The 15,703-nt window shown below is 41.2% G+C and overlaps 1 protein-coding gene across 6 annotated transcripts in view; it reads right to left on the bottom strand.

Moving 5' to 3' along the window:
- Positions 1-15,703, bottom strand: part of SESTD1 (SEC14 and spectrin domain containing 1) — a 57,017-nt gene that overhangs the window by 36,561 nt on the left and 4,753 nt on the right. For 4 of the 6 annotated variants that reach the window (XM_088676765.1, XM_088676759.1, XM_088676760.1 and 1 more), the window contains exons 2-3: positions 14,138-14,215; positions 6,470-6,550 (exon numbers count right to left, since the gene is read on the bottom strand). In XM_088676765.1, the coding sequence (XP_088532891.1) occupies positions 6,470-6,524 (55 nt within the window). In that variant the 5' untranslated portion in view covers positions 6,525-6,550; positions 14,138-14,215. Of the gene's footprint in view, positions 1-6,469; positions 6,551-8,234; positions 8,549-14,137; positions 14,216-15,703 lie in introns of all 6 variants that reach the window. The other 2 variants (XM_088676781.1, XM_088676783.1) reach the window with 1 other exon arrangement.

Raw genomic sequence — 15,703 nt, forward strand, 5'->3', positions numbered from 1 at the left:
TAATTGGCACTAAATCTGTTTTTTTTTCTTTTTTATATAGAAAAAATGAACAGTTTTTGAAAAATAGTATAATGAAATATGATACGTGTCCTTTTTCTATGGATGTATTACAGTATAGCAAAAGTACACGCAAGTGAATGAGATATCGGACTAAAATAGAATCTATATGAGAACATAATCACATGCTTCCAAATCAGACTTAACTTCTGTTTAATTCTTCACAAGTGTACTGAAGCACATAACCTAAATTGACAAAAGATTAGCCATCAAAATAATCATTCAAGACACTCTATTTAGGACATTATGTTGTGCACAACTCAGTCATAATGAAATGCACGTTCTCCCCTACAGGCTTCAAAAAGAACATGCACTGAGATCACATTACATACTTTATGTTTTTAACTGTACGCTGGTTTGAAACTTTTTTTTAAAAAAAACATATAGATAATAAATAAAAAGGGCAAAGCTTTTTAAATTTGTAAACCCACAACAGCTACCGTATTTGGTTAGCAGAAGACGATGACCAACCACTCAGCAATAGAAAAATCTCCTATCTGAGCGGGGTCATGTCTGAAAGCTGTAATTTGCATTTTAAAACACTGTGCTTTCTAGGTATAAAGTTTTTTGGGACTTATCATAAACCTAAAAGGTTAAAGGGGGGGAGCCTTTGCAAAAATTACAGGGTGTTTTTGTTGGAGAAGTTTCCTAGAGCTAGGTGTGATATGCTCAAGGATTCCACAGTTCCCTCTGTCCCAAGGCTATAAGCTTCTCGGGGGTTACACAATCAGAAGGTCGGCGGTTCGAATCCCTGCGATGGGGTGAGCTCCCGTTGCTTGGTCCCAGCTCCTGCCAACCTAGCAGTTCGAAAGCACGTCAAAGTGCCAGTAGATAAACAGGTACCGCTACAGCGGGAAGGTAAACGGCATTTCCGTGTGCTGCTCTGGTTCGCCAGAAGCGGCTTTTTCATGCTGGCCACATGACCTGGAAGCTGTATGCTGGCTCCCTCGGCCAATAGAGCGAGATGAGCGCCGCAACCCCAGAGTCGGTCACGACTGGACCTAATGGTCAGGGGTCCCTTTACTTTTTACACGTGAAAGTCAGTATGATACAGTACTAGTTTAGGACTCTTGGCATATGTACACCCACACCCACATATATCCTATGCCCTTTTAATTTGTGGGGGTTTGGGGCGGGGGTTATCGGGTTGTTTTTGTTTTGATTGTGTATTCTGTGATTTTATATTTTGATTTTATTCTGTGAACCACCCAGAGACCTCCAGGCGGTATATAAATCCAGTAAATAATATATATATATACTCTAAAACAGGTTCATCCATTACTAACTTTAAACTTTAAATTAAGGAGGTGAGGGGGGCAGTTTCCAAGCCTTTTGTAGCTGAGAACAAAGTATATTCCATGACTAGATACATCATAAATTGGCAAGAGAATGAGGCTACATCCTGCCATATAGGGATAAATACCGAGGCTGCAGAGGACCAGTGTCTCTCTGAGATGTATTTAAGTACAGCTTATTCAATCTGATGATTTAATAATCCCCATTTCTAACCTTCACCAGAAACTATGTCAAAGCAGCTTTATGTTTAAGTAGATTTTTTAGCAAGGCACAGGATATATTTTCAAGACTTATAAAGTTCTATAAGGAAGTAAAGGAAACGGAATTCTATTTTTGCCACCATTTTATTTCCTCATATTTCTGACTTCATCGGTTCATAGCTGCCAAGTTTTCCCTTTTCTCGCGAGGAAGCCTATTCAGCATAAGGGAAAATCCCTTAAAAAAGGGATAACTTGGCAGCTATGCATCGGTAGGTGAACTCAATAGCTTATTAAGTAATCTGTAATGGCTAGAACATAGAACAAAATTCATTCTAGATCCTTTGCAGCAGCCGGTTTTGACATAACTGGAAACATTTCTATCGCGTTTGAAGAAAGAAAGTCATTGGGACGAGTTCAACACAGTGCTGTCGTAATCATAAAACTGCCCAGCCAGAACAAAGAGCTGGTAGACATGATAGGAAGACAGGTGGGTGGGATGCTCTGGTCATACCAATCCTTTTGGATTGAGATTAGCTGAGTGGTGAGAACGCTGATTGCCTACGAAACACAAGATTGAAGGAAAAATATCTGAGATCTTGAAATGGATTGTGGAAGGAAAAATAAATTACTGGTCACTTGGGTAGGGCTGAGCCCCTCTTGCCCTAATGGACCTATCTCCACTGCTCCTAGCACAAGACTTTTTCAAAACAGGTAGATGGGCTCCACTTCCACACATGAATAGTACCGTAATACTGGTAACCAAACCTGATTTTATTTTTCATGTCCCGGCCACTACAGTCATACCTTGGAAGTTGAACAGCTTAGTTCCCGAACGTGTTGGCTCCCGAACGTCGCAAACCTGGAATTGACTGTTCCAGTTTGCGAAGTGTTTTTGGAAGCCGGACATCCGATAGGGCTTCTGCGGCTTCTGATTGGCTGCAGGAGCTTCCTGCAGCCAATCAAAAGCCACACTTTGGGTTTCAAACATTTTGGAAGTCGAACAGACCTCCGGAACTGATTCTGTTCGACTTCCACGGTACGAATGTATTATGTTTTGCTACACCTAGTATAGAGATACGGAAGTCTCCCTCACACTATCAACTTCCTGGGTCATTAATCAATAAAGTAACGCTAGTGATTGAGATTTCTCCACACGTAAGCTTCCAAGCCTTCGCATCAGAAACTGCAAAGAGTTTGCCATTACAGTACTTCACCCACAGAATAGGAACTCAGCCAAGAGTAAATGGACGCAAAAGGAAGCAGGTGAAGGAAGAGGAAATGACTCAGCATTGTTCAGGAGAATATAAAGATCACATTCATACTTTAACTTGAACCAGCTGAGCCCTCTTAAGGAGAAGGTACTTTCCTTCCTCTTGTTGTACCATTTGCAATAATGTTTTCCTATTTAATATGCACTTTTGGGACAATGGGATTCCCCCCACCCCTTCTCCCCGCCTTCACATGGTTTTGCTTCTGGGACGTGCATGAAGAAAAAACGGTTCATACAAGAGTTTAACAATAGGGGGGGGGTGGAACACTATTTTAGAAGGACATTCATCCAGCTTGAAAAACGTTGTTTGTTTGTTTTTAAAGCATGCTTATAGCAAAATAAAACATGGTTCTAAGAAGAAACGAAAACCACACTGTCAGCTTGTCGACGGTCAATGATTGAGCACGAATCCATTGAGTATTGAGATTCAATGAGTCCTAAATTGCCTCAGTCCCTCCTACTTCCTGCCCTTGGAACATCTCATTTTGGATGCTCTGCTGCAGGCAGAAGAGGGAAGTCAGCACCGATAGGAGTGATGCTCCTGTCACTCCATTCGCAGTGGGTGGGCAGTTTAGCTGGCTGAGCTGGAGGAGGAGAAACACCCCAACAAGAGCATGTTTGTTCTTCGAAATGGGAAATCTGGGTTAGATTTGGGGCGTGGGAATGCACGTTGGCATTTTTAAGGCCAACAACATTGTATGGTGCAGTCAAAATACAGCTTCCGCTAACCTGGAAGAGTTACCTCGAGTTGAGAACTTTGCCCCAGGATGAGAACGGAAATCGTGTGCCGGAGGTGCAGAGGCAGCAAGAGGCTCTATTACCGAAAGCACACCTCTGGTTAAGAACAGTTTCAGGTTAAGAACAGACCTCCGGAACGAATTAAGTTCATAACTAGAGGTACCACTGTAAAGTGCGTTCACAAGGAACACCCATCCCAAAATAGATACCCATCTGGAAGCATCCCTAGATCCAAATAATAACTAATGGGTTGTATTCACTGATGGCTTTTGCCCTCTGATCCCTTACCCACCTACCAGCTCCTGAGGGTTGATAGATCATCAGGAACTTAATGGGACATGTCACAGAGAGTTGCAGTCAATAAGGGGGATCAGTGGAGATTTGGTACCCAATCTTGTATGATCCGAAGCACTTTCTGCCAGTGCACACCCACCAATGAATGCAACCCAGCAAAATATTAATAATATATGCATTAGAAAATAGCCTTTAAAGACATCAGTAAAAAGCTTATGTCGAGTTAAGCGTTTGCAACAGGTGAAATATTTCACAGTTGCAATTAAAATGATTGCCCAACATCCATTTAATGGCTGCCAGGAATAGTTACTGTAAAAATTCTCTGCCAGGAAAGAGATGCCCTGCTGGTAAATTATTTCCTTTGGTCTACTGTTGCTCCTCATTTTCTGTTAAGTTTATTAATGAGTTATTACTCAATTATAACATGTCAGCTTCTGTTTGTTTGCTATGTGGATTCCAAAATTGATTCTAAAAGAAATTTCACTTTATCAGAAATCAAAGCAGTATTTTGATAATGCCCTCCTCTGCTCCTTCCCCCCAAAAAACTCCACTTGTCCAATTCTGTTCATATTACTTGGACATAAACCCTGTTGTTGGCAATGGAATTTTCCTGTTTTGAGGTGTTCAAATTTTAAGCATTTACTTATGAGGCTGGAATGGTTTATTTTTAAAGTTAGGGCTGGTGTGAACCAAGTGTTTAATCCCTTAACAGTTTTAAAGTAATTAGGAGTAGACTAGGTGATCCATCACTTCTTCTCAAGCCCCTTCTTTTTCAGTGGAGCGGGCAGGGAATATTCTACGCAGAGGGAAGAGGCTGGGGAGCAGGGATGACCTTGAACATTTTTACCTTGACAATTCTTAAGGCAGGAATTGCTAACCAGTCACCCATGGGTGCCCAGGAAGGCCTTCCTTGGAGCCTTGGGCATCATGGTGCCATCTGGTTGGTAAGCATTGTGAATTTTTGTTTTAGAAATGGCAGCCACTTCTTTTGCCTGTGGAGGGTTTTTTTTCTGAATTGTGGGGCAGATGTTCTGTCAGTGAGAGAAATGCACTTGGGCAGAAACAAGGAGGAATCACAGAATAGTTGGAAGAGGCCATGGAGGCTCCATGCAACGCAGGAATCTTTTGCCCAAGGCTCGAACTCGCCACCACGTGATTAAGGGTCTCATGCTCCACCAACTGAGCTAAGAGTATGACTGTGTGGTCTGCATGTGTGTGGTCTGTGAGAGACATGCATGTGTGTCTGTGGTGTGTGCTGTGAGAGTGCAAGGAAGTGAGAGTCTGGTTGTAGCCACCTTGTATTCATTCATTCATTCATTCATTCATTCATTCACACCATGCCCCTTAGAGCAGCCAAGCTGTTATATTACACCTGTTATAGCAGCCATGTTGTGACTGGCACCCACACACTTCAAAATGTGCCTGCTGGCTCATAGAAGCTGGCAATGCTTGGGCCCCATTAAGCATGTACACACACACACACACACACACACATATATATATATATACGCTTTTGTGTGTGTGAATTTAATGCCGTCAACTTCTCACTTCAGCAACATATCCTTAAGCCTATATGGTGAATAATCAACTGCATAACCATCTGCTAAGACATTTGAAGGGAAGAGAAAGTTCTTAGTATATGCAGTAATTCTGAATATGCAGTAAGTTTTACAACTATTAATGAGCACTTAGGGACCAGTTACACGTTTCCATAGCCTTAAAGACTACAAAAGTATAAATGGTAGTTGAGTTATTCCCTTAGAGTTTCATGTTGTGCTGATTTAGCAATGAACTAGTAATCAGATATAATGCAAACCTTGAGGAAATTTTTTTCTAGGACTACAATGTGACAAATGCTAAATCGAGATATTTCATAAAATATTTAATTTTATATATATATATATATATATATATATATATATATATATATATATATTGTTCCAAGGGAGAAAGGAAAGCTTTCTGTAGGTGCTCAAAAGGAATGATTAGGAATGAACGAGGTCTCAATTATCAAATATAAACCTGCTTTACAGGAACAATTCTTCTCTACAACAAAGCCAGCGAGATAGTTAGGCAGCTAGCCAGCACTCCAGGGTCCGACATTAATTTCAGTAGTACAAAATTTATCAAGTACTAACCAGAAATTCACAGCTTTTTTAAATTACCAAGTCAGGTCTCTTCTCAGTGCATAATTTCAAAGGTTAAACAGTTAAAAAGTCATGAGACATCATGAGAGAAGACATCCAAGTAGTTTAGCCTGAGGGAGAATCTCATTCTGGTCAGTGTCTGGAGAAAAAGATGTCAGGAACAGCCTGTGTTTTTAGAATCAATTACCAGCCAGGTGTAAGCAGATACTTGATCTCACATTACTTATCAGTATTATACATAAAGTGAAAAATAACAAAGCAAAACTTGTATACAGACGATTAATCATCCAAGATGGAGAAAGAAACTTACTTTCCGAGTATCCACAATAGCCAACAGCCTGAGCTTCAGTATGGATGAGGTGTACAAAATATTTGTGGCACGTTATCAGGAAGGATGGGGAGAGAATCAAGTAACAACACATCTCAATGAAACAGAAGAGTCTGAATAAAAAACAAGGAAATTGTACCTGAAAGGAAGGCTAACTTTTTCTTCAGAATAGGTAATATCACTGTAGCATCCATCTTGCCTTCAGTTAACTTTCAGAGTTCTGAAACACAAGAAGTTGGTGTTTAAGTCAAGGGAAATCAATTACTGTGTTCCACTACAGCTGCTCAAGAGTCAGATTGTGACAGATTTATGCTTGCTTCCTAGCAAGAAGTTCAGAATGTTTTATAATAAACAAATAAACAAACAAACAAACAGATAATGTTAACATTTGTAGCGTGCCTTCGTTAAATACCCCACCAATTTCTCCAATTAAAATGTCCAAGTATTTTTTGCAAGAAGTCAATTTTTTCCTCCATTTTTGTACTGTTAAACGACAGTTCTGTGCTCCATTTTATCTTGATTACATAGCTTCTACAGTACCTTTCATATTGCCCCAAATTCAAGTAAGCACATGCCAAAATAATTATCATATTCATTTTTAAGCATTATTTGTGTAAATTTGGAGCTTCAGCGTTTCAGGAAAGAGGCTGGAGAGCAAGAATTTTATTCCAACCCCCAGCTGTTTTATCAGTTTTCATCTCCTACCTTCCACAGTGTCCTCTCTTGCCTTATCCCTTTTGGTTTATGCATGTTTGAGCAATAAGAATGAACTTGCTAAGGGCATTTTAAGCGCTGCTGAGTACACATAATACTTGCCTTATACCTGTGTGGCTTTTGCTCTTCTATCCGCGGCCAACATGCCCATTACATAAGCATATTTATTCACAGATACCCTCCATATTTCACAAAGACTGTTCTTGTTTTGCTACCCTAACTGTTGAAGAAGCCATTGTGTGTTACTGGCATTATGTACTTGAAAGACATTATGTCTTTTAAAAGTACTTAAAGAAAGGGAAAATGAAAGGCCATGATAAAATAACACAGATCACCCTACTTAGTGATCTAACTTCAACCTTCTTCTTTCTACCCAAATGATTAAGGCAGGCCACAAGGTTCTGGCGAAATAACAGAGGGCAAGGCTGAATAGGGGGAATGGCAAAGATAGCACAAAAGCCTAAGCACATCCACTGATGGAGAAGGACAAAAATATAAACAATTTTGGTTTCTGACAGCAAGAAATCATGTTACAATGGGAAAGATATATATTTGTTAAAACAAAACAAAACAGTAAAAACATGGAATATGCTGCCAGAAAGGAAGAGATTTTCCCCAGCTCTATTTTTCTATTTGTATTGTTTTATTGTTGCATTGCATATTAATACTGCATTGTTTTTTATTGTGTGTAAGCCATCCAGAAAACGTATGTTGATACACAGTCATATAAACACAGCAAATGAATATTTGCTACAGATGAAAATGGGCGTACTGACTTCCAAAACAGTCTTCAGAAATACTTCTATAAAACTAATAATTGTCCAGTTACAATGAAGCATATAAACCTGTCCTGTTCTAAACAATCTGTTCCAAGATCCAAGCCACATGCATACGGTATTCTCTTCCACACGCAGATCAGATACCCACACTAAAATTAATGCTTACCCCTTAACACTGGGTTGGGGAACCTCAGGCCAGGAGCCAAATGCAGACCTCTAGGCCTTTATTTGGCCCTTGAGACTCCCCCAGAACATGCTCCTAACCAGCAATGCTCATATTAGTGCTTTTGCCTAGCTAGAATGAGCCATTGAGATGATGACTCTTGCTTGCCTGGATGGAGAAATATGGAAAGGGGTGGGGACCATGTGTATAGAAATCACTTGTTTTGTGTGGTTGGAATGTTAACCTACCATACAAATGTTGAGTCGCTTTTGCCTCTGGTTTCCTGGATGGTTGCTCACAAGCCCCTTGGGCTGAAAGAAAGTTCTCCACCTTTGCTTTAACACTCGTACCCACTTAGAAGCTGAATGTTCTTATCATGTACAACTCTGGTTCAGGCAACTGTTTCCAGAAACAATATGAAATGTTGTTTTTGCAGCCAATGATTGTATGCTGAATCTCGAACATAAGAAGCTGGATCAGATGGAAGTTTCCTCTGAGTCCAGCAGCCTGTTTCTGACACGGGCCAACATTAGACTCAACAGGGATATGTAAAATGTTGATCCTTGGGGGAAGAGGATAAAATCAGAAACAGAACAAGAAAATCTGACTCTCCTGATTGGCACGAAGGCCAAGTGCAAGTATAAACAGCACTGGGTTTTGATACCTATTACTGCATTTCTTTGTATGCATAATTCAAGAGCAATTCAGCTAGCGCCCTGAGAGACCTTCTGTACTTTTAAAAGCTCCTTTCTCAATGGTAGCTTCCTGTTCATGCACGAAATTTATAATATGTGCATTGGTTCTTTGTAAACAGAAAGAGAACAAAATGCCAATAATTATAGATGCATGGATCAACCTAGTGAAATCTGAAGTTTGTCCACTTCAAAACATTCAACAGATGCACTGACATCTTAAAATGTTTATTTTCCACTATCTGCTTATAAAACTTCAAACCACTTCCAGATCAAAGTAAAGCTTTACATTTCTATTGCTATATACGCCAATAATTGGATCCAGATCTACTGAAATCAGTGGTGCAAATTAGTAACTTCAGCCCTGCCAAATTCAGTGGGTCTACTTTAAGCACAACTAAGTCTCGATCCAAAATGATGTCTTTGATCCTAACTTTTCACTCTCTTCACAGAAGATTTGCACTCCTGGAATGAATCTTTCAAGTGCAACTCTTCTTTCATGAGCACAACCCTCCTTCTGCAAGCAGTTCTTTCCATTCACAAAACCAAAAGTTAGGAGCCAAACTTATATGCAGTCATACCTCGGTTTACGACCGCAATCCGTTCTGCGGAGCCGGTCGCTCCCCGAATCGGTCGCTCTCTGATGCACGTTTCTTCGCGTGCATGAAGCACCGATAGAGCACTTCTGCGCACAACACACACTGCGCAGATCGCTTCTGCGCATCTGAGCGCCGCAGAACCCAGATGTAAACACTTCCGGGTCCGCGGTGGTCGCAAACCGAAGTGGTCGCAAACGGAGGCGGTCGCAAACCGAGGTATGACTGTAATCCTATGAAGGAATGAAGGCTGAAATTTCCAGCATATTAATTCGAACCCTGGGTATTATTTATTTATTTAGGATGAAAGACTTGCCTAATGAAGTCCATACTGTAACTGGGATCAGAATACCACTCTGAACATATCCATAACTTTCACTTACTTTCTAAATCTTTTCCATATCCCTAGGCACATAATTAAGAACCAACCGCAAATTGACTAATTTTTCATGAGAACAGACCCTTTTATTCTCTACACTGCTCAACATGCCTTGCACACAAACTCCCACAAGAAGAAAAAGTATCATACTGAACCTACATAGCAAAGATGAATCAAGAGCATGCACTGTATAGCAAACACAATGCAATGACCTCATGTGAACCAGCACCATTGTATTCACCTCATGCAGCATCAATTGATGATGTACATAAGTTCATTTGGCACACACATCTTTTTGGTACCAGGTGCCTTTCTATTTTCCCAAGCCTTTCAACAGATCTGCTGACATTCTGCACATTAACTTCTGAAACTTCTGATGCTGCTTTTGTTCTATGGCTTGTTTGTTTCTTTGTACGTTGCTGGTTTTTATCTTATACACAGTATTTAGATTTTAAGATTTTTTTGTTGTATCATTGTGTGCATTTCTCTTTGATTATAAGCTGTCCAGAAAACCTTTTGCAGTTGGGCTGCATATACATCTTGGAAATAAATAGTGTGTCTCTGTCAACAAACACTACAGACAACAAATGCACAATTTGCTTGTTCCCTTCTGCTGCAAGAAGAATCTATGCACAGCTAGAGGCATAGCTATCTACTATCACCTAGAAACTTCCAACCATTGGAGGTTCATTTATGGGCTCCAAGGTGAGCTAGCCGCACATTTGTGGAATCAACTGGCAAAAAACCAAGTTATGTACATGTCAATAGCATGTTCATAGGCCACATACAAAACAGGAAAGTGCTACACACTGTAATATGTCAATCCCGCCACAGATTACACTTGCCTCAGATAAAAGATTTTACCATTTTTTTCTACTCAAGTTTAATCGTGTAATGATATATTAGCACTTCAAATATAAGCATACTCAAATCTTACAGATTAGCAAACTGAACTCCTGCCTCTCAAAAAATGACATATTTCATAGCAGGTTATATTTATTAGTAACGTTTTTCAGTGACTCAAAGCAAATTGCAATGTAAAAACAAACGTAAAAACTGAAGGTAAGAACATGAGTAAAATAAGATCGAATGCAATCTACACCACTAAAAAGATGAGCAGAAGAGACCACAGGCATACTCCAAATTAAGGACCAAAAACCTTGGGTAATAAAAATGTTTTTGCCCAGCACCTAAAAAACTGGTAACGATGGGGACAGCATTCCACAAATGGGGAGTCACTGCTGAGAATATCTGTTCTTGTGCCACCAGCTGCTGCACCTCCCTTGGAAGGGGCACATGGAAAACGGTCTCTGATGATGAATGCAGGGTGTGGGTTGATTCAGGTGGGGAGAGACAGTCCTTGGGGTATTGGGGTTCTAAGCTGCACAAGGCTTTAGAGGTCAGAACCAGCACTTTGAATTGAGCACAGGAACTAGCAAGATCAGTTATATGCTCGGATCATATTGCCCCAGTCAGCAATCTGGCCACTGAATTCTGCACCAGCTGCAGTCTACAAAACCATCATCAGAGGCAGCCACACATATAACACACTGCAGTAATCTAACCTAGAAGTTAGAAGCAATGCTAGCAATTCACCAAATTTAGCGCTCTGCGTGCCTTACGCAGAAGCACTCAAATCACGCCATGCGCAGAAGCGCACTTCTATTTACATAATTTTCGGGGTGTGAACGGACCACCAGAACGAATTGATTTCATATCCGGAGGATCCACTGTACTAAGATTCTGATGCTATTGTTGGATATCAGTCTCTTTTTAAATAAATAATAATAATAATCTAAATCGGCACAGTAGCTATAGCTCAGTGGCTGAATACACCCTTTGTACGCAAAGGTCCCAAATTCAATCCCTATATCTCAAATCAGAAAGAGCTTAGTAACCGAGTTGTACAGTCATACCTCGGTTTGTGAATATTTGCAACACGCACCGCCGCGTCTGCGCACGCACAGGACGCGATTCGGAGCATCTGTGCTTGACGTCATTTTGTGTTTCTGCGCATGCGCAAGCGTTGAAATCCAGAAGTAATCCGTTCCGGTACTTCTGGGTTCGGTGCAGTGCACAAGCCGAAAACACACAACCCACAGCGTTCACAACCTGAGGCATGACTGTAAAAGATCTCTCCTGCAGATGTTAGGAGAGCCACTGCCAGTCAAAACAAACAGTGGGCCAGATGAACCAAAGAAGTATGGGACTGTTTCATATTTAACCCTGGTAATATCCCAAAGCTCTTTGGATTGTATCCAATGCTGCTGTTCCACTTGTGCTGCAGTCTTCTGCTTCCACAAGGAACTCCCCTCTCCTTCTCTGCAGCCCCCAGATCCAGAGAGTCGAGGGACCCTCCAAAACAAGAAGTCCTGTTGCATCAGCAGAAGTCCATTGGCACAGCATTGGGATACAACCCTTTAAATCTGGGTATCACTTGTTCCAAACTGTTTGTTCCAAGTGATGTTTAATCCACTCTATCATCCCTTCATCTCTTAGAATCATAGAATCATAGAGTTGGAAGAGACCACAAGGGCCATCCAATCCAACCCCCTGCTGAGCAGGAAACACCATCAAAGCATTCTTGACATATGCCTGTCAAGCCTCTGCTTAAAGACCTCCAAAATAGAATCATAGAATCTTTTTAGCTTAATTACTGTAATTTCTCTCTCTCTGGATTTATGAGCAAGTATCACAAACTTCGGTTTTTCTGAATCGTAGTTACTCATCTTCTCACCTAAAAACAGAAGACAACTTCACAGTCCAAATTAAATGCTAGTTCTCTTCTTTCTACTGTCATACACTTTTCTGCACTAGCATTAGATATCTGTGAGCCAACTTTCGTGTTTTGCAATGATGTGTCAATGCAGCATTTCGTAATGTTCCAAACACTTATTTGCTTGAAATCTTGGGACCGCATCATTCGTAAACAAAGCCAACTGGCTCTCCTGCATCCATGACTACATCTGCCCATGTCCGTCCAAACCAGACATCTTCTAAAATCCCTGAGGCATTAGGACTGTTAAAAAGACGCACACTCAATACTATCCTCTGTAAATTCCTCAGATCACTCAGCCTGATTTTCCAACTCTTATTGCTATTTCAGATTTTCTATTGCCAGCAAACATTGCACACTGACTTGTCTTCCAATGAATATCTGCCATAGGAACCATGTTTACTATAGAAGGTTCTAGGGGATGTTCTAGGAAGCCACGCGCCAAACCAGACCCTGGACCTATCTGTTGTGCCTCACCGCATGAACCACGACTGTAATTCTACCATATTCCCAGTATGGCCTGTTTTCAATTACAGTGGTACCTGTAATCTGTTCCAGAAGTCCGTTCGACTTCCGAAATGTTCAAAAACCAAGGCGCAGACGCCCCAGAAGCAATCGCCGACAACCGCATTGGATGTTCGGCTTCCGAAAAGCGTTCGAAAACCGGAACACTTACTTCCAGGTTTTCGGCGTTCAGGATCCGAAATGTTTGAGTACCAAGGCATTTGAGAACCAAGGTTCCACTGTACTGAGTTTCTCATTGAGGAACTCCTTCTCAACCTAAAAGGAACACTGGCCTAAATCATAATGAAAGGATGTCATATGGAGGAGGGAGAAAGATTGTTTTCTGCTGCTCCAGAGAAGCGGACACGGAGCAATGGATTCAAACTTCAAGAAAGAAGATTCCACCTAAACATTAGGAAGAACTTCCTGACAGTAAGAGCTGTTCGGCAGTGGAATTTGCTGCCAAGGAGCGTGGTGGAGTCTCCTTCTTTGGAGGTCTTTAAGCAGAGGCTTGACAGGTATATGTCAAGAATGCTTTGATGGTGTTTCCTGCTTGGCAGGACTGGATGGCCCTTGTGGTCTCTTCCAAATCTATGATTCTATGATTCTAATACAGAATATGCAACACAATTCATTATACCTGGGCTTTTCTTCATCCACCATTTTAGTATTACCTGCAAGCCTAACCTACTTCACAGAGGGTCTTTTTAAAAATAAAAGTAACACATCTGTACTGAAGGATGGAAGAAAAATAAATGTCCCCTGAGGAATTCAAAAAGCCAAATGTGAGCTATGTGCCTTTACACTCCGAACCCATTACATAATGCCTCATATTTTCATTAAGTACTTTCCATCACAATTCTATGCACACTAAACTGAGTGTAAGCCATACTGAACCAAATGGGACTTTCTTAAACATACAATTGCGGTGTCAGTAATCAATATACCTGTTCACAGCAAAATTCTCATTAAAGAACTTGGGTTACACACAAGGTAATGCAAGACGAGTAATTTTTATTGGCTAGCATAAACAAATGCTTTAAGCTGAGAGGGAGTCTGTGTCATCATTTGAGAAGATATCACATTACACAAATACATCTCTTGCTGTAGCATGATTTGAGTTAGACATTTTGAACACAACTATACTCCCATGCCAATCCCACACAACGAAATAATGCTTCAAAATGTGAATGGTTTTACTTACTGTGTCTGTTGTGGTATCCGGAAACATTGATTGTCCCTTGACAAAATCGTTTTCAGATTTGATTCAGTTTTTCAAGCCCTATGGATTTAAAAAAGAATTTTACAACCATGCTTTCTTCTCACAGTTTAATGTACAGATTTGTTTGGAAACTTTCCTTACACTTCAGAGCGAGGCATTGCTTCCAGATTCTCAAGTGATAGGAACTGGTGGGGAAAGCTGCACAGCGGATAGAAAACTGTAGCAGGTACTGTCAAAAAGGCATTTCCCAAAGTATTCGCTCAATGGCCACATGTGAACATGCTAACCCATGATTTAATGCCACGTGAATGAACCTGGGCATGCTCGTGCAGGAAGAAGGATGGGGAAGCACACATCTAAACTAGGAATCATTGTTTAACACTATTTTTTTTATTAACACTATTTTTTTTTATTGAGGGACCCAGGTGGTGCTGTGGGTTAAACCACTGAGCCTAGGGCTTGCTGATCAGAAGGTCGGCGGTTCGAATCCCTGTGACGGGGTGAGCTCCCATTGCTTGGTCCCAGCTCCTGCCAACCTAGCAGTTTGAAAGCATGTCAAAATGCAAGTAGATAAATAGGAACCGCTACAGCGGGAAGGTAAACGGCGTTTCCATGTGCTGCTCTGGTTTGCCAGAAGCGGCTTTGTCATGCTGGCCACATGACCTGGAAGCTGTACGCCAGCTCCCTCAGCCAATAATGCGAGATGAGCACGCAACCCCAGAGTCGGTCACGACTGGACCTAATGGTCAGGGGTCCCTTTACCTTTACCTTTTATGGTTACTGCCAAAGCAAACCAGCTTCAAATCACAAGCTATTAGTCTGGCTTGCTGAAACTAACCATAGTGAGTGTTAAACTACAGTCCGTGGTTTGGAAAAGGTAAGCAGTTCCAGAAGTGAAAGTGAATACTTCAGAACTCTTCCCCCAAGCCAAGTTCACGCTAGGACGCAAATCAACAGATGGCACTCCATTCAAACACATCTTAAATTTAAACAGCAGAGCCTTAAATAAAGACCCCTTTCAATATTGTTCTTAAATCAGTGGTTTCAGGTTGCTATTGTATCAGCAAACCAAGTAGGTGCATAGGCATCACAATTCCCTCATGACATTTCCCTACACAATAAAAATGGTTTTAGGAGTAGTTATACTCACTAGTGGCTAAGGGTTAGACACAGAACTTGAATTTACATGTATCTTTCTAGTCCCAATCTTGAAGATACCACGCCGATTCCTTTTACAGCAATAACTAGATACTAGCTTACAGGCACATTTGCACCTCCTGGTGTGTTAATGTTGCAAGGAGTCCACTTTTACCACAGAATACAATCATGGGTAGGCAAACTAAGGCCCGGGGGCCGGTTCTGGGCCAATCGCCTTCTAAATCCGGCCCGCGGATGGTCAGCGTGTTTTTACATGAGTAGAATGTGTCCTTTTATTTAAAATGCACCTCTGAGTTATTTGTGGGGCATAGGAATTCGCTCATCCCCCTCCCCCCCAAAAAAATATAGTCTAGCCCTCCACAAGGTCTGAGGGACAGTGGACCGGCCCCC

The sequence above is a fragment of the Zootoca vivipara genome, chromosome 1, assembly GCF_965207765.1.
Source record: "Zootoca vivipara chromosome 1, rZooViv2.hap1.1, whole genome shotgun sequence".
NCBI lineage: Eukaryota > Metazoa > Chordata > Lepidosauria > Squamata > Lacertidae > Zootoca > Zootoca vivipara.